We start from the raw sequence: 23109 nt of genomic DNA on the forward strand, positions 1-23109 counted from the left end.
CCTCCCCCCCCCGCCCCCTCTCTCTCGCTCTGTGTCTCTCATTAATAAATAAAAAATAAAATCTTTAAAAAAATAAAAAAAAGAAATACACTTGGCAGAACTCAAACTCTTATTTAACCATAAGATACCATGACAAGGAATAGAAGGATTAAGCAAATTAATTAGATACAAAGTTCTTAGCCTCTAAAGCTGAACTCCTAGTTAAGTTTAACTATTTGTCACCTTCTTTGTTACCACAACTTCAAAATGATTTATTTTCTACAAGGCTGGAGGGCAGGGTGTGGGGGGAAATAACTCACGAATTAACCAAGGATCGATTGGATATAATTGTAAACTGCCAATCACCATGATTCAGACTTTAAAAGCTATTTCATTAAACAAAACAAAAGAAAGAAAATTAGACCTTGTCTAACTGTTCATGACACTTAAGGAACTTACTCATCTATGGCTAAGGGTTCAATAATACATTCCCAGTGGAATGGTCTCTAAAAATGTCTATAATTAAAAACAGAACAATAAAAAAAAATTGAATGGCTTACTTTCTTGTTGGTGAGTTAGTGGAGGATTCTTTTTTTGAATCAGGAGAGCTTAGGGTTTGCAAAATACAATTATGTTTTTCGGTGGACAGGGCATCTCTTTCTTGCTCAGAGTGGATTAATTTTAAGGCCTCTATTCCATCTTCTCCCTCGATCTTGTCACTTGGATTTGGCTGTGGTTCTGGACTCTTGAAAATGAGATCATCTTCACTTACAGAGACTGTGAGGTCACTGCTGCTGCTGCTGCTGCTCAAACTTTCCTCTTCCTGCTCTTCCTGCATTTTTCTGAAGGGTTTCTGTGACTCTGGGTCCCCGGGAGGAACATGATCTGTAAAAGCAGATATGAATAGATTACTGATCACTAATTTCAGGGAGAGGTGAACATGTTCTGCTTCGAGGGCAGAATTAGCTAAAGAAAGATGTGTAGAAACAACTCACAACTAATTATAGTATGTGAAAAATCACTACAAGTATATTTTAAAATATCACAGTGGGTTTTAAAATCAGCATATTAGCTTGTAAAATATTTCCATGCCTATATTCAAGAATTCATTAGAATGGAATTTACTGGCCAACGTCACTGGCTTGTTTTTCTAACAGAGATAAAATTAGAGTGTATGTCGTTCTGACAGGAGACTGCTACGACCCCCAAAACTAAACCCCAATAAAAATCAGCAAACAATCTCAGCCTCTCACCCCACCTGAGCAACCTTCCCAAGCCGAACCCTTCTCTTGAGAACACTCATTTTCAGATGCGCAGCATTCCGAGGCTGATATGGGAGCACCTGGCAGTCCGGCTCTTTCTTCCTTGACTTCAATATGTTCCCGTGTCAGTATTTCTCCCTCTGATCCCTCTGATCTGTTGGAACTGTCACACTTTACATCAGTAGTTCTGTTCTCTGGACTTAATCTTGCCAGCAACAGGGAATGGAGTTGGGCAGACTTTTTGCCTTCAGATAAACTACTCTCGCCGTGATGTGTGTTGCTTCCTATCTGCGAGCAGTGAGTTTGTTCCTCCTCAGACAATGCGCTGCCTGTGACTGGCATTTTCTCACCAATCTGAAGAGATGTCTTGCCATCTATTTTGTCAGACTTCTTTAAGCGCTGTGTGTCACTGTGAATTTGTCCTACACAGCTGTCTGTCACGTCACCACTCCGGGCTGGCTGTCGGTGTGAATGTGGGTCAGGAATTGAAACACTCTTTGTGGGCTGGGGAGATTTCTGCTCTGCACGGAAACCTCTGATGCTCAACATGGCTGACATTTGGCGGCCCATAAAGATTGTTGCTGGGTGATACAGTCCTCTTGACGCGGCTGTCCCCAAGTTAATTCCTACCTGCCTTGCAACCTGCGACACCAAAAGAGACATGAGTTAAATGTATTATGGATAAATGAGTAGGTTGTTTAGGTTGTGCTCAGATGAAGTGAAGAAAAGGAAGCGTGACCACCAAAATGAATACCGACCTCGCTTTATAAAGCTCATGGCTTCCACAAAATAAGTCAGAAAAACAATGCAGTCCATACTATTTATTTATTTAAGATTTATTTATTCATGAGAGACACAGAGAGAGAGAGAGAGGCAGAGACACAGGCAGATGGAGAAGCAGGCTCCTAGCAGGGAGCCTCACGTGGGACTCGTTCCTGGGACCCTGGGATCACGGCCTGAGCCGAAGACAGATGCTCAACCGTTGAGCCACCCAAGTGCTGGGTCCATACTATTTAATTTGAATAACAATACTGGTTCACAAAATATTGCCCAGCAACTATGGAATTGGTATTTTTCAAAAACAGGTGCACATCGCCCAACTATGTGAAAGTACTTAATGCCACTGAATGGTACACTTACACATGGCTAAAATGGTAAATTTTATGTTAAGTATATTTTACAATTAAAAAAAAAGCTAGAATTTCTAACCACTTTTCACAGAGAAGCTTGGATTTCATAGAGCTAGGGAGATATTAGACAAAAAGAAAGAAAGAGTGGGAGGAAGGAAGGGAAAGATGCATAAAAAGGACTAGAGGAGGTTTCAAAACTATTTCTAGTATTATGCACAATATTAAAAAAACTTCAAATAATCACATTCAGGATTACATTAAAATATACCCTATTTGTGCAAAATAATCCTAATTGCCAGTCAAACTGCAAATAACAACAGCAGTTTTTCCTGAACATCTTCAAGTAATCTTGAAACACATATAAAGCAATTGAAATTTACTGTCATGTTCTATGCAACTGATGAATTACTGAACTCTACATCTGAAACTAATGATATACGATATGTTAACTGATTTTTTCTTTAAGATTTCATTTATTTATTTGACACAGAGAGAAAGAGAGAGGGAAAGAGAGCGAGAGCATGCGTGTGCACACAAGCAGGAGGAACAGCAGAGGGAAAGGAAGAAGCAGACTCCCCGTTGAGCAGGGAGCCTGACGTAGGGCTGGATCCTAGGACCCTGGGATCATGGCCTGAGCTGAAGGCAGATGCTTCACCGACTGAGCCACCCAGGCACTCCTATATTAACTAATTGAATTTAAATAATAAGAAAAAAATAAGAATAAACTTACTGTCATATCTATGGGGAAAATGAGTATTGTCTCTTCATTGAAAAGAGAGGGGGATGGAAAAAAAGAGAGGTGAGGTGCTGAGCGGAGCAACAGAAGCAACTGGTTCAGTGGCTTGATCACGGACACATAATGGTAAGTAGAACTGGAAGTAACAATAATGAAACCTTGAAGCTAAGTGATTTTCTCCTAAAGGGACCAAAGCATTTCTATATACAGAGCCCTACAGAATAGATGGGGAGATGTATTCACATCTCTCTTCCATGGATGGGAAAATATGAGGCCCAAATTTTAAGAAAGAAAACATTACACACTCAGCTGAAATCAGAATCCAGGTCTTGCTTCTCTTCAAATATACTGTCCCTCCCTGAAACCATAAAACTTCTAGAAAACATGGGCAGTAATCTCTCTGACATGAGTCTTAGCGACAGTTTTCTAAATATGTCTGCCTCCGTGGGCAAGTAAACAAAAGCAAAAGTAAAGTATTTGGATACACCAAAATAAGCTTTTGTACAGTGAAGGAAATCATCAGTAGAACAAAAAGGCAACCTACTGAATGAGTGAAGATATTTGCAAATGATACATCTGATAAGGGGTTAATATTCAAAATATATAAAGAACTTCTAAAACTCAACACCAAAAACCTAAATAATCTGATTAAAAATGGGCAGAGGACCTGAATAGACATTTTTCCAAAGAAAACATACACATGGACAACAGACACATGAAAAGATGCTCAACATCATTAATAATTGGGGAAAATGCAAATCAAAACCACAATGAGCTATCATCCCACAGTCAGAATGGCTAGAATAAAAAAGACAAGAAATAAAAAGTGTTGGTGAACATGGAAAGAAAAAGGAACACTTGTGCACTCTTGGTGGGAATGTAAATTGGTGCAGCTGCTGTGAAAAATAGTATGTTATTTCCTCAAAAATTTAAAAATAGAAATACCATATGATCCAGTAATTCCACTAATGGGTACTGACCCAAAGAAAACAAAAACACTAATTCAAAAAGATATATGCACCCCTATGTTTATTACACCATTATTTATAACAGCCAAGATATGGAAGCAACCTAAGTGTCTTCTGATAGATAAATGCATAAAGAAGATGTAGTGTGTATGGATAAATGGATAAAGAAGATGTAGTGTGTGTGTATGCATGTATATATGTGTACACACATGAGCACACACCCTATAGAATATTACTCAGCCATAAAAGAATTAGATCTTGCCATTTGCAACATCATTGATAGAGCCTAGAGGACATTATGCTAAGTGAAATAAGGCAGAGAAAGACAAATACCACATGATTTCACTTATATGTGGAATATAAGAAACAAACGTAACAATAAGCAAATTTTTGTTAAAAAAAAAAAAAAGCAGAAACAGACATATAAATACAGAGAAAAAACTGATGGTTGTCAGCGGGAAAAGAGGGGAGAGAGAGGTAAAATGGGTGAAGGGGAGTCAGAGGTATAGGCTTCCAGTTATACAATGGGTAAGTCCTGGGGATGAAAGGTTCAGCATAGGGAATATAGTCAATGATACTGTAATAGCACTGTATGGTGACAGACAGTAGCTATACTTGTGGCTATGAGCATAGCATAATGTATAGAGGTGTTGAATCACTATGTTGTACACCTGAAACTAATGTAACATTTTGTGTCAACAATACTTCAATTAAAAAAATGAAAAAAAAAACAAGAAATAAATAGCATTAATAAGGGTAACTACATTGGTAAACATAAAAGATAGCATAAATACATTTTTATAACTTTTTTCTCCCATATGATTTAAAAGCCAAGTACATCAAGCAATAATTATAAATATATGTGGATGAGCAGCATGTAAGATATAAAGACATACTTTATACTACAACTACACCACAAAGGAGTGGGAAAGGAATGGAGTATACAGGAGACAAATTTTGGCATGCTATTAAAGTTAGTATTAGTCTAAAATAGATTATTTTAAGCTAAAATATTAATTATAATACCAGGAAACCCACAGTAACAGACATGACAAGGAATTAAAATAGCACACTAGAAAATATATGTTTAATGCAAAAGAAGGCAGTGTGAAGGATTAAAAGAACAAAAAAGATATATAGAAAACAAAGTACAAAATGGCAGAATCAAATTCTACCTTTTTATTTGAGATAGAAAGGGAGAGGGGGGGGATCCCTGGGTGGCGCAGCAGTTTGGCGCCTGCCTTTGGCCCAGGGCGCAATCCCGGAGACCCGGGATCGAATCCCACATCGGGCTCCTGGTGCATGGAGCCTGCTTCTCCCTCTGCCTGTGTCTCTGCCTCTCTCTCTCTGTGACTATCATAAAAAATTGAAAAAAAAAAAAAAAAAAAGAAAGGGAGAGGGGGAAAAGTGGGGGGAGGGACAGAGGGAGGGAGGGAGGGAGAGAGAGAGAGAAAGAGAGAGAGAGAATCTCATGTAGACTCTCCACTGAGCACAGAGCCCAATGTGGAGCTCAATTTCAGGATCCTGAGATCATGACCTGAACTGAAATTAGAAGTTGGATGCTTAACCAGGCACCCCTAAATCTTAACTTTTTAGTAATCACATTAAATTTAAATGGATTAAACACTACAATTAAAGTCAGAGATTGGCAGAGTGAATTTTTAAAAAGCCATTATCCAACAAAATGCTTTCTAAAGTGACTCATTTTAGATTCAAAGACACAAATAGGTTGAAAGAACAAGAAAGGAAAATGAAAAAATATACTATGCAGATAGTAACCAAAAGAAAGCTGAAGTGGCTATACTAATATCAGACAAAATAGAAGATCTAGATAAGTAGGCAGAAGATCAATAAGGAAATAGAAGACTTGAACAACTATACACCAACTAGACCTAACAGACATATACAGAAGTATCTACCCACCACCAGCAGAATCCATATTCTGAAGTGCACATGGAAAGATCCATATTTTAGGCAATAAATCAAGTCTTAATACATTTAAAGGAGTTGAAAGTATGTTCTCTGATGACAATGAAATAAAATTAGAAGTCAAAAAAAGAAGGAAATTTGGTAAATTCACAAATATGTGAAAATTACTCCTAAATAATGGGTCAAAAAAGAAATTACAGGAAAAGAGTTTGAGATAAATGAAAAGGAAAATACAATATACTAAAACCTATAAGAAGCAGCACTTAGAGAGAAATTAATAACTGTAAAAGCCATATTGAAAAAGAAGAAAGAACTCAAATCAACAGCCTAACCTTCCATGTTAAGAAATTTTAAAAAGAAGGGGCACCTGGGTGGCTCAGTCAGTTGAGCATCCAACTCCTAATTTTGGCTCGGGTAATGATCTCAGGGTCAGGGAATCAAGCTATGCACTGGGCTCCACACTCAAAACGGGCTGCTTGAGATTCTCTCTCTGCCTCTCCCTCTGCACCCCTCCTCATGTGCGCACACCTGTGGGCATGTGCTCTCTTTCTCAAATAATAGATAAGATCTTAGAAGAAAAGAAATTTTAAAAAGAAGAGCCAATTAAACCCAAAGTGAGCATAAAGAAGGAAATAATAAAGATCAGAGCAGAATTAGAGAAAAGCAATAGTGACAATCAACAAAACCAAAAGCTGATTATTTGAAAAGATCAACAGATTGGCATACCTCTAGCTAGATTAAGGAAAAAAAGAAGAATTTAAGTCATCAAAATCAGAAATCAAAAGGGAGCACTTTGTGACCAACCTTACAGATATAAAAGATTATAACAGAATACTACAAATAATTATATGCCAACAAATTAGACAACCTAGACAAATTGGACAAATTCTCGACAAAAAATTGGACAACCTAGACAAATTGGACAAAAAAGACACACACTACTAAAACTGACTCAAGAAGAAAGAAAAAATCTGAATAGACTTGTAGCAAGAAATTCAATTAGTAATCAAAAAATTTCCCACAGAGAAAAGTCCAGGACCAGGCTTCACTGGTTAATTTTACCAGAAATCTATAGGGTTAACACCAACCCTTCATAAACTCTTCCAAAAATAGGCAAGGAAGAAATACATCTCCACTCATTCTACAAGGCCAGTCCCTAAGATCAAAACCAAAGATGTCCTTAAAAAAGAAAACTACAAGCTAATATTTCTTATGAATATAGATGTGAAAATTCTCAGCAAAATACTAGTAAACTGAATTCAGGAACACATAAAAAGAATTATATATACCATGACTATGTAGGATTTATGCCATGAATACAAATTTGATTCAACATGAAAATCAAGTAATGTAATACATTATGCCAATAAAGGGGGGAAGAAAAAACAAAAGATTATCTCCATAGACATATAAAAAGCATTTGTCAAAATCCAACACATGTTCATGATAAAAAGCAACAAACAAACTAGGAATAAAAGGGAACTTCCACAACTTGATAAAGTGCATCTATGGAAATCACATAGGTAACATAGTCAATGGTGAAAGACTAAAAAGCTTACTCCCTAAGATCAGGATTAACACAAGAATGTCTGCTTTTACCACTTCTACTTAATAAGGCACGCAATTCTAGCCAGGATAGTATGGCAAGAAAAAGAAATGGAAGGCATCAAGACTTCGAAGGAAGAAGTAAACTATCTCTATTGACAAATGACATCATCTCATATAAAAAAAAACCTCAGGAATCACAAGAAACAATTAGAAGTAATAAGTTCAGCAAGGATGTAGGATACAAGAGCAATATGCAAATAGTAATAATTATTTCTATACACTAGCAATAAACAACTGAAACAAATCAGAAAACAATTCTATACACGATAGCATAAAAACATAGAAGAATAAGTTTAAAAAGAAGTACAAGACTTGTATACCAAAATCTGGCACTGGCATGGCATTCTTACAGAAATTGGCCAGCTGATGCTAAAGTCATATGGAAATATGAGGAACCCAGAATAACCAAAACAATTTTCCAAAAAAAAGAAAAGAGCAAACTTGGAGACCTAATATTTCTGACTTTCAAAACTTATTACAAAACTAGGGTAATTGTAGACTGTACTGGCATGAGGATATACATAAAGATCAATGGAACAGAATTCAGAGTCCAGAACTATCCATGCACCTTGAAAAGTAGTTTTGAAAGTTCAGTGGCTCAGTGGTTGAGCATCTGCCTTTGGCTCAGGTCGTGATCAGGTCCTTGGATCAAGTCCTGCATCAGGCTCCTTGCAGGGAGCCTGCTTCTCCCTCTGCCTGTGTCTCTGTCTCTCTGTGTCTCTCATGTATAAATAAATTTTAAAAACCGTAAAAAAAAGAATATTCAAGTCTGAAAAGCAGCTTTTGATGTTGAGAGAGTTGCTATGAGGACTGTGTATGTTCCAAGCCAGTCCTCTCCTAAATCAATCAATCAATCAATCAATCAATCAATCAATCGAGCAAACACGAAGTGGGGGGAGGAAAGACTATGACTAGGTCTCCCGGGAGGTTTTCTTTTTCAGGTCTGTCTATGCTGAGCCTCTGACAATTTGTCAATTACAGTTCAGGTTTCTCTATCCCGGAACTGTTTATTCTAATAATCTGTGATTCTCTGTATTCACTGTTGGGTCTCTCCAATTTTAGAGACAGCCAATTGCTCTGTAACCTCACTTCTCTGAGAGATCTAAGAAGAATTGCTGATTTTTTTGCTTATTCAGCTTTTTACTTGTTAGGAAGATGTTGTGACTTCCAAGCTTCTTAAATGTTGGTCTGGAAACCAGATTACATCATAATTTCGGCAGCTGGATATTATCTTATTCTATAAATGTACCATAATTTATTTAACCAGTCTTGTTTTGATAGACCTTGATGGACTTTTGTTTCCCACCATCTACCATTCTAAACCATGCTACAATGATTATTATTGGAGTTTATGCCTCTCTGTACATGCAAGTACATTAACAAGACAGCTTTCTAGAACTGAAACTGCTGTATCAAGACTAACTTATAATATATTGCCATTTCATCATCCAAAGAGGCAATTATGTCATTATTAAGAATTTTCCATTGTACCATATGGTTTAAATAGCAAAATTATAATCAACATCTTGATTCACTGATATAAATATTTGTGACTTCTATTTCTTTTATATTTTCTGTTCCTTTTGTAATTGAGAAACTGATATAAGAACAAAGTCACATTTTAAAACAGGTGTAAATCACCTATTATCATGGTACTAATTTAACAACTACTTTCATTTTTCCTGTGCTCAAAAACCCCCCAGTTTTAAAAATATATGCCTTCAAGTGATGAGCTACTGTAGAGAACTTCAGCTGGCCATATGCTGAGGTCATTTAGTGAAAATTTGAGGCAAATCAATGATCAGACTTGTGAGTTTGAGAGGACTTTGATTTTTCACTTTCAAGGCCCATTTAGGGAGTGTTAATGAACCAATACTAGAGTGATTACTAACTCAGTACAAGGAGTACACACCTCCCTCTTCATTGGTCTGCTAAAGGCCAGAACATAAAGGAGTGGGCATGTTTTAGAGATGAGAAAGCCGCCTAAGGAGAGCCACAAGAAGTGTCCCTGATTGCTTCTTAGTAAGAGGCAAAAGACTCCAAGTCCATTCCCACTGAACAAAGAACCCCAAGAGCTAAGAAATGGAGAGAAACAACAGTATCTAAATAGTAACCCGCACAGTCAACAAAAGTAGGATGTAATCATGATTTAACTTACAGTTAATGCTTACTAGAACCACAGTAAGTGAAAAACAGCAACAATTCAAGATGGCACTGTTAACAAAGGGTACTTCCAAAAAGCAGGAGAAATTACAAATCTCTATGACAGCAATGGTTATAAAGTGCCAATTTTGCCAAGCATTCTAGACCTTTTAGAATATGGAATTATGCATCCCCAACAAACTCTACTAATATCCTAATTACTGATATACTAATTAATGAGAACATTAAATTCTAGTGACTTATAATAAATAGGTATTATGAAAAGGTGGCTCTTAATTATGCATAGAATCAAAATCTATGAATTTGTGCATTTGTTCACCTACAGGACTGAAAGAGACAATTTGCATTTGAGGATCTGTTGAGACCCAATAGGAAATTTTTGCTGCTGTATTTCTAGTTGTTTTGGGGGAGGAATTTTTGATATAATTGAAAATGTTGAAATCAACATTGCTGGAATCATGACAAAAACTCCCCTAATATCTTTTTTTTTTTAAAGATTTTATTTATTCATGAGAGACACACACACACACACACACAGAGAGAGAGAGAGAGAGAGAGGCAGAGACACAGGCAGAGGGAGAAGCAGGCTCCATGTAAACCGCTGAGCCACCCCTAGTGTCTTTTAACTAGATTTATCAATTGTTCACATTTTGCTCATTTATCATTCTCTCTCCTTCTACATATATGTGAATCTTTATATATACACATACATACACACACACAATTTTTTCCTGAACTATTTGAGGGTAAATTGGAGATACCTGGCCCTTCTCCCCCAAACATTTCAGTATGTATTTCCCAAGCACAAGGACATTGTCCTTCATGAGTAGACAGAGTTCAATGATTAAAATCAGGAAATTTAACTCATAAAATGCTATTTTCTATCCCACAATCCACATTCAAATTTTGACACTTGGCCTAACAATGTCCTTTATATAGCTAACTTTTCTCCAGGGGTTCAGGATCCAAGTCATATCTCTTGAGTGTCCTTTAATCTGGGACAGCTCCTCAGTCTTTGTCATTCTTGACCTTGACATTGTTTAAGAATATAGGCTGGCTACTTTGCAGACTCTCTCAATGTGTATTTGGCTGATGTCTCACCGTGTTTACATTTAGGTTATGCATTTTTGTCAGGAAGACCACAGAAATGTGTTTCTAGTTTTTCAGCAACAGGACTATTACTCTGATAAAGCAAGTTCACTGGGTTGGAAATTAACCCCCAATCTTCCCACTATCAAGCAGAATAATTAAAAATATTCCCTTAAAAATTTGACATCTGGGAGTACCTGGATGGCTCAGTTGGTTAAGTTTCAGCTCAGGTCAGTGCAGAGTCTGCTTGAGATTCTCTTTCTCTCTCCTTCTATCCCTCCCCGTGCTCATGCTCTTTCTCTCTCTCTCTCTCTCTCTCTCAAATAAATAAATCTAAAAGAAAATTGACCTCTTAAAAGAAAAACCCAAAATTTAAAAAAAAAACATGACTGACAAAAATGCAATGCCATTTTAAACCCATTATATTAAATTTTAGAAATTAAAATTATTATACCCAATTCTGGATTGGGTCCTGGAACAGAAAAAGGACATTGATGGATAAACTAAAAAATATGAATGAAGACCAGAGTCTAGTTAATAGTAATATACCGAAGTTGGTTTTTTAGATTTGACAAATGTGGCGTTGTAATGTAGGTTGTTGACAACTGTGTAAACTGGGTGAGTGATCCAAGAAAACTGTACTGTCTCTGCAGGTTTTCTGCAAATCTAAAATTACTCTAGAATAAAACGTTTACTTGAAAAATAACTCCTGGGAAGAGGGGTCCTGGGGACACGGCAGATATCGTTTAAGGGTAAAAACTTGCAATGAGTAGTAAATAAGTCCTAGAGACCTAATGCACAGCATGGTGAATATAGACAACAATATTATAATCATCAAACTTGCTAAGAGACTAGAAGTTGATTATCCTAACCACTGAAAGGAAATGGTAATTACATGTGATAGAGGTGTTAATTACCACTACAATGGCAATCATATTACAATATATAAATGTATTGAATTAACCTGTTAGATACTATAAATTTATACAATATTATATGTCAAATATATCTCAATAAAAAATAAACAACAGTAACAATAAAAAAAATCCCTAGTACTGATGAAGGTTCGGTGAAATAGAAGCTCCTGTTATTGATAGCAAAATAAACAGGCAAAATCCTCTGATAACATACAGGAAAGAATCCAGCATGAATAGTCCTAAATATCCTTATTGCCTTTGATTCTATACTTTTACAGGGAAACATCCTAAGGAAGTAAGCCTAACAGGGGAATAAAAACTATGTGGGAAACAAGTTCATTTGCAGCATTATTTACAATCATGAAAAGTTAGAAGCCAGCTGCATAAAATGGGGCAAGATTATGAAGTCACAAAAATGAAGCAAATGCAGACTATGGTGGAACAAGAGAAATGCTTAGATATGACAAGTGAAAAAAATCCAAAATTATATATTTAGTATACTTATACCTACCTACGTAAAGATAAACCTAACATAGGAAAAAGAAATTAACCAAAATGTGTTTGTATAGAATTTTGCCAAGAAAATGAACATTGCTTTGCTCAACTGTTCCATTTTCCAACTTAACAAATCTAACTTGATGTAAACCGTTAAAAATAATTTTATCGAGCTATAATTCACATGCCATAAAATTCATCCTTTTAAAGTATAACAATTCAGGGGTTTCCATATAGTCAGGGGTTTCCATATAGTCACAAGTGTGCAGCCATTACCACAATCAACTTTAGAACATTTCATCGCCCACAAAAGAAACCCTGTACCCTTCAGCAATCACTTCCCATCCTCCCTGACCAGCCCCTAGCCCTGGGCAACCACTTATCTACTACACCATTTTACATTCCTACCAGCAATTATGTAAACTTTTATAACAACAACAACAACAAAAAAAAAAAATGTAAAGAAACGTATAAGAATTAACTGCTGCTCGCTATTAGGCAATGTTACATACATTTGAACTGGCTCAACATTTGCAAAGTAAAATAGTGGCTCCAGTAAAATACAAGCTGGGCTTCATCAGGTTGGCAGCTTTCCCATTTGCTAAGATCAGGCAGTGAGACAGGTGACTTTTCTTTTTTAAAATAGTCTGTCATTTTGTTTGCTTAGCAACAGGAAATAGGGTCTTTAATCTTAAAATTCTGACATTGTTATATGTCTCACAAGCAGTTTCTAAGCCAGGGAAGCTGAAGAGAATGCCGTGTTTCACATTATTGTTGACACTGGAATAATATTAGGAATTGAAAAGTTTTTGAGAGATAGACGTTATTGCCAAAAGAAGGGGTGTGTATCAGTATTTAAGGATCTGACATAATGATCAATGTTTCTCCGCCTTCCTATTACTTTCTGTAGTTCAGTGCTTGAGGTAAATCTCTAACCCAGGATTTCAGTTCAGTTCTTCCTTTTCCCCTGATACAGTTATCCATCTGTAGTTTCTTTAAAAATTTTAGGAGATGCAGAAAGTGATAGCAAAGCAAATGAATATGACTGGAAATACTCATGAGTAAACAGAAGGTAAGTTTTAAAACCAGAACTTCATTGTGAAATGGGAAAGGGCATACATAGGGAGAGATCAACAACTTTAGAATTACTGTAATGATGAAAAAAATAAAATAAGATAAAAACAGAGAGGGAGGCAAACCATAAGAGACTCTTCACTATAGGAATCAGAGGGCTGCTGGAGGGGAGGTATGGAGGGGGATGAGGTAACTGGATGATGGGCATTAAGGAGGGCACGTGATGGAATGAGCACTGGGTGTTATATGCAGCTGGTGAATCACTACATTCTACCCCTGAAACTACTAATACACTACATGTTAACTAAATTGAATTTTAATAAAAATATTTTAAATGAATTATGGTAATGATGACTTAGTTAATAACTACTAACTACAGTAGTCAAAGCAGGTATCTTAACCATTATTGTACTTTGAAAATTATTTATGCTATACTTCACATTTTGCAAAATCCTGAGAAAATCTTAGTTTTTCTTACTACGTTATTTTTTTCACAGACAAGGGAAGTGAGAAGTATCAAGATGAATTCAGAATGGAAACAGAGCTATCAGACCAAATTTCCAGCTTTCACACAGTACAATGATAACTTTTAGTTTCTATATAAGCAAGTCCTTAAATTAAATAGAGATTAAAAAAATATTTTAGTAAAAATTTATATATAGGGGTGCCAGGTGGCTCAGCTGGCTAAGTATCTGCCTTCGGCTCAGGTCATGATCCTGGAGTCCTGGGATCAAGTCCCACATCAGGCTCCCTGCTCAGCTCTGCTTCTCCCTCAACCATTGTTCCTGCTTATGTGCTCTCTCTTGCTCACTCTCTCAAATAAATAAACAAAATCTTTTTTGTAAAAAAATTTACATATAGCAATCCTGAAGAAATTCTTTTACTTTACCATGTGTTATCAGCTGAATTGTATCCCCTCCCCGAATTCTTATGTTGAAGTCCTAATTCCCAGTGTGATTATCAGAAGATAGGGCCTGTAAGTTAAGGGTGATTAAGGTTAAATGAGTTCCTAAGAGGAGGAGACACCAGAGATCTCTCTCCATGCAAATGTACAAAGAAAAGGCCCTATGAGACACAGAGAAAGGGCAGCTATCGGCAACCCAAAGGGAGAGAGGCCCTACCAGAAATCAATTCAGCTGGCACTCTTATCTTGGACTTTCAGCTTCTAGAATTGTGAGAAAATAAATTTCTGTTATTTAAGCCCCAGTCTGTGGTATTTTGTTATGGCCACTTGAACTAACACATCATGCCAATGCTTAACACTTCTTTCACTTTGCCAGTGATAGATTACAGACACAATCAAATTTTCACAACTGAGGACACAAAGAGCTATCTCTGGTCATTAAATCCAATAGGCATTGGAACTGTCTTTATTTTAGAATGGATCCATTAAATTTAGGCTTCAAAGATATGTTCTGAAAATAATTTTGTTGGATAAATCATTATAACATTAACCAATTATGAGCAGTTACCACCTGGTGGCTTTATGTCCCATTTCTTTAATTCTTGGGTAATCTCTCCATCCCCAGAGCTGGTGTCTCTACCGTCCTAGACGAAAGGCAAGAAGCCAGCACAAAAGAATGGCTACCCTAGTGGAGACCAAAGATAGAGATGATGGGGACAGGGGTGAGTGAAAGTGGTGGCAGGATCAGGACACCTGTTAAGTACTTACCAGGAGTCAAGGAGATTTATATTCATTACCTTTCTTAATCCTCAAAACAACCATTACTATTTCCCTGCTCTTGTGGGACTTAGCAAGAATTGAACAATTTGCTTTTGACCACAGAATTCAAACCTGCACATGAGAATCCAATGCCCATCTCTTATGCTACAATACTCAAAATGAAATCAGTGAGACTCGAACTGTGTTACTGAATTTTTTGAAAAACAAATACAAAATCTCTAAAAATAAATTGAAATCTACAACTAATTTCTTACTAATTCAACCAGTACAAAATCAGACCTACTAAAACAGACTCTAAATGGAACTTCTACCTAATAAATAAAGTTGAGTCTATGTAGGGTAAATGGGAAAAGTAGGATAAAAGCATATAGAAACTTCAATAGAAATTTAGTATTCCTCAATTTTACCAATCAGTGATTTTCAAAAAATAAACACACACGCCCCAGCACCATCCTTCCCCCGGATACCCTCAGGCCTACGCAATTGCCTTGATTAAAACAGTAGAAAGTCATGGTTTTCAAGAAGAGAAGCTTAACAAGTGTCTGAGAATATCGAGGCAACAGCCCTTTCTTAATTTGCCATGTATATGCTCCGTGGTTCCCTCACAGGGTGGCTCAGGATATAACTATCTCCTGAGCAAGGTCCTTCTTCCTAAAATGCTCATCCCTTCCTCAAACCTTACTTTTTTTTCTGTATTTTTTTCCCCTATATTAACATTATTAAGCTAACTAGAGCTTCTATTTTTTGGTAACTAATTAATTAGAGAGAGAGAAAGAGCAAGTATGAGCACCGGGAGGGACAGAGGGAGAGGGAGAGAGAGAAACTCAAGCCAACTCGCTGCTGAGCATGGAGCCTGCCCTGGGACCCATGAGATCATGACCTGAGCCGAAATTACTAGTCAGGCACATAACCAACCAACTGAGCCACTCAGGTGTCCCTGGAACTTCTATTCTTTGAGGACAGATTACCAAAAGTTGGATCGCTGGCACAAAGCATATGTATATAGCCAATCCCCTGCATAGTCAAAAAATCTGTGTAAAACTTCTGACTCCCTCAAAACCTAACTACTAATAGTCTCCTATTGACCGGAAGCATAAATAGTCGATTAACGCATATTTCTGTATATGTGTTATATACTGTATTCTTACAACAATGCAAGCCAGAGAAAAGAAAAACATAAAATACATTTATAGTACTGTACATAAATTTATTTTTAAAAATCTGTGTATAAGTGGACCCATACAGTTCAAACCCATGTTGTTCAAGGGTTAACTCTATATTTACTTGTGATGATTATTTCCAGATTCCTTTCCAAAATAGTTCTAGCACTAATACTTTTTTTTCAGACTACATGAAAATGAGTTTTTTCCCTAATAATATAGTATTTTATAGAATATGAGCATATCAAGTTTGGAAAATCTTCTAAAGAATAAGAAATCAATATTTGTTCTCCTGTGGAGACTTCTGTAATCCCTTGTACTATCAAAGGGAGAAAAGAAACAGTGTTTTCCATAAAACGTATCTTCCTCTTGCTAAATCAACTTGTTTCCGTTTCTTCTTTTCCTTCCCTTTTTCACTCTTCCCTATCACTCCACTAGAAGATGTGTGCATATGATTTTCTCACTTGCAAAGGCTTTTGACACATAACACTCTTGTCACATAATTCCTCCAGAGACAGCAAAGGAATGATAGTTGTGTAGCCAATTGTCTCCACAAAAGAAAAGTTTAGAAATATGGTTATTTTCATTCTTGACTGTAAGGAGGAGGCTAAGTCCCTTCCAGAGAGGCTTCCTTCCACTATTCTCCTAAGTGAAACCTTTCTTCCAGTAACCGAGAAGCAAGTTGATGTATTTCTTGATTAAGTCTCTGCCATTGACCAGGTATACATCTGGAGAAATGGCTTTCAGCCTCCATCTCCTAATATGAAAAATGGGTATCAAAATAAATCTTACTTTGTAAAGCTGTTGTAAGGAGTGTGTGTGTGTGTACTTTTATATATATTTATAAATGTATTATATAAAGTCCTTAGAACAGTACCCAAAACAGAGTAAAACCAATGTTAAGTGTTAGCTGTTAATCTGACCCATATCACCCACTTGGGAGGCACCCTCAAAGGAAGCAGGACATGGAGAGTTCAAACTTCATCTGCCCTTGAGATCCAGTGGAATGGAGCACACACCCCGCTCAAAGAAAACAGCTATCCCCTCTTCCTCACTGCGGGCTGGCAGGCTGCTACGGCTCACCAGGTGGAGCAGTGGATAAGCTCTAGACCTACGGGTAGAAGCTCATGGTCCAGTGAACCTGGAGAAAAGAGCATTTTCTAGCCTCTCCTGAAAGAAGATCTGCATATCTGGTTTTAGTGCCAGGACTTGAAAAACTAGTTGTGTAATTCAGTTGAATTTTTACTTGTTTTGTGACTAGAAACACATAAAAATAAAAAAGCAATTAAGATAAAAGAGGTCCAGCTGAACACCTCTGGATTTGTCATTGACCTAAGTCAAAAAAAATTCACAAGTCTGAGGATGGCAGAGGTGAGGGTGAGTCAACATCCCGAACAAGGTACAACATCCCAGTATTAGAAACCTGGGCAACTGCCCAGGCCCCCGCTTTAGAGAGATTCTTGTACTCTTTATAACTGGGCAGTGGTTCAATGAGACTGTTGGTGAATGAAGCACTGTGGGACAGTAAGGATAGGAAACCGGGGCTTATACAGGTAACTTTAATAACTCAACCACTTTACCCTCTCCCCCACACTGCTCTTTCCAGTAGCAGGTATGACAGGGCTAGACCCATATCCACGGGAACCTCACCATCCCAGTACTGCCCACAGTGTCCTCCTGGCCTGGGAGCTTCCCTCACTGCTGTGCAGCAGCCTGGAGTGGAGCCAGGTACAACAACCAGACAATGACAGGAGCTAAGGAATAAGCCCCTCCCTCTCCTGCCCCTCCTCTGGGTTCGAGGACACTGAGGTGTGTGCTACACAGTCTTCCGAGGATCCCCGATGGAACTGAGATCCAGGTGTTCCCAGTGGTAGCCTACTTGGGTCATACACTACTGGTTGTATCGCTCTCCTCTCTCCTCTATCTGAGCTTCCTGGGACCACCTCTCAGATAAACCACTTACACTCCAATCTTGTCTCAGGTTCTACTTCCATGGGATTCCAATCTATTTCCTCTTTAAATATGGATACTTCAGGAGAGTCTTATGACCCCTTTTCCCTTGCCATGATGTTTTTATTTCAATTGTGCGTCCCCTCCATATCACTGGTCACTTTAGCCCTTGGAGATGAGCCCAGGCCCTACAATGGCCTGCCTTGGTCAGGCTGCTCCTGGGAGCTGCAGTCTGTCCTCTGGGAGTGAAACCCTTCCCATCATGAAACACTGGGGTGTCTTCCTTGTCTGGTGCCTCCCAGACACAACATCAGGGCTGCTCCCAACCACAACTCTACCACCTCTCCTGTCAGGGCTCCACCATGGCACCAGGTGCGCATCTGTCTTTTCGCTTAGAAGTTCTTCAGTATGGCTTTCAGGTATTTCTTCTGCCCCACCAAGCCTACTCAAGCAGATGCTCCTTCTATTAGAAACATGAGCAGTTCAGAGATAGGCACTCTGCTTTCCTTGGCTCATCTGACATAGCTGGAATACTGAAACCATTTCACTCTCTCCCAAGGTTGGGGACAAATGCAACATCTAAATGGGTAATTGAAATATTTTGCATGATGTGGCCAGGCTGTTTTTATTGGATCAGGAATTTCTCCTGACTTATAAAGAACATTTCACCCATACCACCCTAAGTGGCAGGGAAGCAAGATGGCTAACAGCACAGACACCAAAGTAAAAATGGTTTGGATTTGAGTTTTGGCTCTGCTTCCCTGTGTAGTTTTGGGCAAGTTAATCAACCCCTCTGAGCCCTGCCATGAAATGAGGATAACAACAGCATTTACTTCCAGGATTGTTGAATATATTAGATGAGTTGATGAATATAAAGTGCTTAATGTAGCACCTGGCACAGAGTAAGTGTGCAATTATCATTAGCCATTGTTACTATTCGTATCAGAAGTGGAAGTATCAACCTGCATAACCATTCTCCATGTAACCCTTGCAGGAAGGTTTATAACAGCAAAGTGAACTCCCCAGTTAGCCTTTAGTCCTATGACCTCCAGCCAAGCCTAGCACCGTATAATCCAGCTGTAAACTCTCTAGTTTATTTTTTTTTTAAACTCTCTAGTTTAGTTCTACTTTTAGTAGAATATGTTTCACAGTACAACAGTTCAAAGAAACTTCACAATCTCTACCCCCAAATTTATACTCTCATTCACAAATATCATCTGCATCTCTTTTGGGTACATAGCATTTGATGTGCTTTTATGTATATTCTTTAGTCATTGCTCATATGAAAAATTGAGCACTAGAACATACCTAAAGACTAACAGAATTAGAGTTTACTCCCAAGACAAAAAATGCAATATATAATAGAGGGAAAGTATGATTAAATTATAGTAAAACTTGTGAGGATTCGAGGGCGGGGGGCTCCAACTTTGTCTTTTTGCTATCTATTAACCAAAAAACAAAAGTCTACTAAGTAATAGTGGAAACAAACTTGGAGTAGACCAATTATTTATTCTTGTAAAAGAACACATGACTCTGAAGAGTAGCCATTGGATGTATGAAAGCTCTGGATGTCCTATTATGAAACCAAACTAGAGTTTTACATTGAGAAGATGGACAACTACTACCTCATGACTTTTCTTAGTAGATATCCAAGTTCCTGCTATGGTTAAAAAGTACACAACCAATTAAAAGACCTATCTTTTGGGATGCCTGGGTGGCTCAGCAGTTGGGCGTCTGCCTTCCGCCCAGGGCATGATCCTGGAGACCTGGGATTGAGGGTCTCTTAGCCCTTGGAGATGAGCCCAGGCCCTACAATGGCCTGCCTTGGTCAGGCTGCTCCTGGGAGCTGCAGTCTGTCCTCTGGGAGTGAAACCCTTCCCATCATGAAACACTGGGGTGTCTTCCTTGTCTGGTGTCTCCCAGACACAACATCAGGGCTGCTCCCAACCACAACTCTACCACCTCTCCTGTCAGGGCTCCACCATGGCACCAGGTGCGCATCTGTCTTTTCACCTCTCTGCATGGAGCCTGCTTCTCTCTCTGTCTCTCTCATGAATGGATGAATAAAATCTTAAAAAAAAAAAAAAAAGACATCCTACCTTTTACAATTCAGAAGTATCACTAATTGGATAAACCCTTTCCCCCTCCTTAGTGTTTTCCACTTCAATGGTAACCCCCAATTTAGGCTCTTAATTCTTCCTGTCTGAACCAACTTTGATTTCTTCAGTTCTATCAACTCCTTCCCCCAGTTCATCCTGCACAGCACTACCAGCCTCATCTTCCTGCAGCTGCACACCTGTGATGTCACTGCTCTGTCCACAAGCCCTGCCTTCACCTGCCCCAACACACATGGACACACACACATGTATTCATAGATACATGCACACATGGGTTCCAGGAGGAAATCTCAATTCTTCACCTGGTACTAAGAAGTTCTATGATGTAACTTTCCAAACTCATTGTCTACCACTTCCCTATAAGAATATCAGACTTTAACCAGGCTGAATAACTACTCACTAGGCTTTCTTGCTTCTGCTCCTTTACTCATAACATCTCTGAACCTTAGAATGTCTACTATATTCCCCTGACTGCATATTCCCCCTTCCCATTCCTGCATGCTAGTTCAAATGCCACCTCCTCCACCAAGCCTTGGGATACTCATGTCAGTGGAAGCACATCTTTTTTCTTCATGTAGCACATGCCTACCCCACGTAACCAGCATTTATCACATACTACCCTGGGCCTCAGAAAGGGCATCTCCTTGAAGGCAAACACTGGAATTCATAGTAGGACCTACTGTGGCTTCTCACGCAAATCAGTTGCTCAGAACATATTTATTGACTTCAACGGTGACACTATACTGTGCTTCAGGCCAGTCCCTGAAGACTCACATCTCTGGGAACAGAGACTAATACATTTGACTGTCTAAAGAAGAGATGTGTGGATTTCCACTGGGAAAAAAACATTAACTCATATGCTAAGAAATTGTTCTAGAATTGGCATATAATAAGGATTAACCAATTCATCATTTTACTGAAATGTATTTACCTTTTAATTGATGGAAAATCAATAGGAAATTGAAAATGACAAGATGTAAATTTCTCAAAATGTTACCTAATTGATTCTTACACACAGTCTATAATCAAAGCTTTTAAGGAGATGACACTTCTCAGCATAAAGTGAAATACTTCTCTTCTAATTATTATATGTAACATCTTTAAGGGTTTGTAAGCTATATGTCTCTTGCCCTAATTTTCAACGTAACTTAAAAGGAGACTACATAACTGTATGTAAGGTAAGGAATCAGTAGTGCAAATAGAAAAAAAAGAAGTCTCCCATTTTACCTAAGTACCATTGACACTGCCGTACTAAAAATGCATTTATCAGGAATGGCATAGAAAGAACAAACTGGTTTATAGATTAAAAACGTCAATTATTTTGTGACCCAATGTCAAACAGAAACACTGCCTGAATGGTTTAGGAGTCTATCACATCACACCACATTTGGCATACATCTAATGGTACAGAAATCATTTATCATTAAAGGCCTTTTTTATATAGGTCAAGGTTGCTGGGCCTTGGTGTTTTGTATCTTACAGTTTAAAGAATGCTCTAAATTCTGTTTTTTAACTTTTTAATCTTTGGGAAGGAAAACTAAAACTTCCTATAAACTCAGCTTAATGCCTGCTAATGCATGGAAAAAAGGAAAACTAAAACCTTCCTCCTACTATAAAAACAAAATAGTGTGGCCTCTGTTTCTTTTCTGATAAGAGTCTTAAATACCAAACAGTTAACTGCATAATAACATTTACTGGCAGCCAGGCAGCCTGCTTAGCAGATATATAAAGCAGGTAAAAGGAGAAAAAGTTAATTTCTTGGCTGAATGATTCCATCGGTAGCTATAGGGCAAACCTGAAAGTCTTTTAGTAAAGTAGCAGTTGGTTCTTCTATCAATCTGTAGCACACATACTCTTCCAAGGAAAGCATTAAATATGAAAATCATATCCCGTTATCATCTGTTTCCAGCTTTCAGTCCAGTAAGCTTTTCTTAATGAATGCTGCAGCCTAAGGAACGAGCACGCTGTTGGCTTCTCTGAATAATGGAGTGATGCTACCATTTTTGCTTATTACAATATCGACTGGCTGAGGGGGTTTCACACATAGTCACAAGTGACTACTCTTGCCAGCATGCTCCAAGTTATTACAAGATGTTTTTAGACATTTCATCTAAAAGAGCTTTACTGCTTTTAGTGGAGAAAACATCTATGGTCTTGAACAGAATCATTTATATGGAGATAGGCTGCAGGATTAGTAGCCTGCATTACGGCAGATACATAGCAGAATTTATTTAAGTATTCCCTGCCAGTCTTTTTGTCTGTTGCTTAGATATGCAATCTTTTCTTTCCACTTCCTCCGTGAAAGGTTAAAATGTACAAAATTATATATACAAAGAAAAGAAGCAAAAGGCCACATTTTGTTTACCTTTTGCTTAAAACATTTCTGGAACTAAGGGGGGGAAAAAGCAGCTATAAAGCATCATTTAGCCAAACATAATTTCACCTGCTAACGACACTAAGGTTTTCTTGGGAATTTGTCTCTTTTAAGCCTGCCGTGATGGCCTTTCAGCACATTTAATTGAATTAAACATTAAAGTAATACTCTGTAAGGAAAAGTCTTTAAATAATACTTATAGGTTAATCAAAAAGATCTTTGTAATAAGATGATTTTATTTAAAACACTAAGGTAAAAGAGGAATGTTCCAGAAGTCCTCTGTCAACAGTAGGTATATTATTTTAATGTATTACCTTTCCTCTGTCTTTATCCTTCTGTTCACCTCTTGCTTCTGGACTCTCTTTTGACAGTAGCTGCATCTTCTTCATTTGAGCCACATATTCGTTCTAAATATAAACAAAGTTTCGATTTTGTGGTGGCTCTTATGATAACCAGCTATATTTTTCAGTTATT

The 23109-nt window shown here is 37.8% G+C and overlaps 1 protein-coding gene across 9 annotated transcripts in view; it reads right to left on the minus strand.

The window, feature by feature from the left end:
• KIZ (kizuna centrosomal protein) overlaps nt 1-23109 on the minus strand; it is a 130965-nt gene that overhangs the window by 83711 nt on the left and 24145 nt on the right. For 6 of the 9 annotated variants that reach the window (XR_007405682.1, XM_025469112.3, XM_025469109.3 and 3 more), the window contains 3 exons: nt 22950-23042; nt 1238-1883; nt 540-864 (listed from right to left, as the gene is read on the minus strand). Coding sequence is in view for 8 of the 9 variants with exons in the window: in XM_025469112.3 (XP_025324897.1) it covers nt 540-864; nt 1238-1883; nt 22950-23042 (1064 nt within the window). In the remaining variant the exon portion in view is untranslated. The remainder of the gene's footprint in view (nt 1-539; nt 865-1237; nt 1884-22949; nt 23043-23109) is intronic. The other 3 variants (XM_035705530.2, XM_025469111.3, XM_025469110.3) reach the window with 2 other exon arrangements.

The sequence above is a fragment of the Canis lupus genome, chromosome 24, assembly GCF_003254725.2.
Source record: "Canis lupus dingo isolate Sandy chromosome 24, ASM325472v2, whole genome shotgun sequence".
In the NCBI taxonomy this organism is placed as follows: domain Eukaryota; kingdom Metazoa; phylum Chordata; class Mammalia; order Carnivora; family Canidae; genus Canis; species Canis lupus.